The 1,500-nt window shown below is 44.1% G+C and overlaps 1 protein-coding gene and 3 non-coding genes across 4 annotated transcripts; all 4 read right to left on the bottom strand.

The window, feature by feature from the left end:
• Window positions 1-293: 293 nt before the first annotated feature.
• LOC114616263 (60S ribosomal protein L17-like) lies at window positions 294-1,423 on the bottom strand. Its single transcript, XM_028761765.1, has 4 exons — window positions 1,254-1,423; window positions 1,100-1,140; window positions 685-819; window positions 294-461 (listed from the first exon to the last, which is right to left on the bottom strand). The coding sequence occupies exons 1-4, from the start codon at window positions 1,291-1,293 to the stop codon at window positions 309-311; spliced, it is 369 nt and encodes a 122-aa protein (XP_028617598.1). The 5' UTR covers window positions 1,294-1,423; the 3' UTR covers window positions 294-308.
• Window positions 545-609, bottom strand: LOC114616264. Its single transcript, XR_003710610.1, has one exon. It is a non-coding gene; the product is annotated as a small nucleolar RNA SNORD58 (small nucleolar RNA).
• LOC114616265 lies at window positions 979-1,043 on the bottom strand. Its single transcript, XR_003710611.1, has one exon. It is a non-coding gene; the product is annotated as a small nucleolar RNA SNORD58 (small nucleolar RNA).
• LOC114616266 lies at window positions 1,373-1,438 on the bottom strand. The gene has a single exon (XR_003710612.1). It is a non-coding gene; the product is annotated as a small nucleolar RNA SNORD58 (small nucleolar RNA).
• Window positions 1,439-1,500: the final 62 nt, after the last annotated feature.

The raw sequence follows: 1,500 nt of genomic DNA, 5'->3' as shown, positions 1-1,500 counted from the left end.
GTTTGAGGTCAGCCTGGTCTATAGGGTGAGCTCCAGAACAGCTAGGGATACACAGAGAAACCCTGTCTCAAACCTCTCCTCTCAAAAAGATTCATTTATTTTATGTGAGTACACTGTGACATCTTCAGAAACACTGGAAGAGGGCATCTGATCCCATTACAGATGGTTGTGAACCACCATGTGGTTGCTGGGAATTGAACTCAGGACCTCTGGAAGAGCTGAACTCTGAAAGAGCAGTCAGTGCTCTCAGCTGCTGAGCCATCTATCTCTCCAGCCCTTGTCTCCTTTTTTTAAAAGGCAGTTTCTTACTATGTAGACCAGACTGACCTCAAGATATAACAGGACAGCAATGGTTTAGGTACCTTAAGTTCTGCATTACTCTCTGCATTTTTAAGCATGTGCAGCAAAAACTCTGCACTCTTCTTTGGCCACCGTCCCTGTGTCCAGCCCCATTGTTTGGCCTGAAAGAAAAAAGGTAAGGGGTTTGTTACTTTCCTTGATGTATCATCATGGGACCCAGTTAAGAACTAAGGCCTAAGGCCAGGTTGCTCAGAACATGTTTTATTTCACGGTTAATCCAAAGGTGTCCTAAGATAGTCATCACAGCAACCGGACTGTAAACACTTTAGCCTACACTTTCCCACTTTCTTATAATTTGCCACAGCATCTTCAAAGATTTCTCACCTGGGCGCACCTACCAACTCCACCATTATACCGACGGAATGGCACACATTGATTTTTTGAAGTGACATCCTTCAGGTACTTGGTAGCTTTGCGGATGTGCATGCCCTTGATGGCCTGGGCAGTTTCCCGGGTGTTCTAATAATTAGAAGCCAGAAAGGTTTGGTTAACAGTGTTAAATTTTGAGAGATCAATAAATTCACCATTAAGCTCCACCATCTTGTAATTATATACACCCGTGTTCCACAACAGTGCCAAGTTTTGCTCAAGCACCCCCACCCGATGACCAACAAGGCAGCTGCTCAGAATTTACTTATTTTCACGGTACATCCAAAGGTGTCCTAAGAAAGTCATCACTGCAGCTACCTTCCAAAGACATTCAAGAGCAAATTACGATTCTTTAACATGACTTCCTTACCTTAAAGTGAACGCGAAGGTTTGAACCTCGTGATTTACAAGCTGCAAGCAAGAGGGAGGGGAAAAAAAGTTCATTTTTACTGAATGATGAACACACCAAACAAACACTCTAACCCTCAAATCAAAACAGAAGCATGCCCTTTTCAGTCGCTTACATTTTGTGGGATTTTCCGGGTCAAGAGAGTAGCGAACCATCTTGACGAGTCACCTGTGAACGCAACAGCTAGTCACTAACACAATCAGCAAGAGACCAAGGAGGTTTAAACTACCAACAGCTGCTCAGAGGATAGTTATTTTCATGATTAATCCAAAGGTGTCCTAAGAAAGGACATCATCGCAGCCATCTTTTTTCCGGGCGGGGGTGGGACCAGGTCGCCCTGGCTTTCCTAGAACTTCAAGATC

This window comes from Grammomys surdaster, unplaced genomic scaffold (genome assembly GCF_004785775.1).
Source record: "Grammomys surdaster isolate TR1022 unplaced genomic scaffold, NIH_TR_1.0 313664, whole genome shotgun sequence".
NCBI classification, from domain to species: domain Eukaryota; kingdom Metazoa; phylum Chordata; class Mammalia; order Rodentia; family Muridae; genus Grammomys; species Grammomys surdaster.
Note: the sequence above shows the minus strand (reverse complement) of the source record. Positions and strands in the feature narration are given on the sequence as shown.

What these genes read in the sequence shown, in the direction of transcription:
- LOC114616263 (XM_028761765.1), bottom strand. Translation starts at nt 1,293, where the DNA reads ATGGTTCGCTACTCTCTTGACCCGGAAAATCCCACAAAAT. An exon ending in CCCGGAAAATCCCACAAAAT is followed by an intron (nt 1,141 to 1,253) that starts GTAAGCGACTGA and finishes TCTTGCTTGCAG; the next exon opens with CTTGTAAATCACGAGGTTCA. An exon ending in GAGTTGGTAGGTGCGCCCAG is followed by an intron (nt 462 to 684) that starts GTGAGAAATCTT and finishes TTTTTCTTTCAG; the next exon opens with GCCAAACAATGGGGCTGGAC.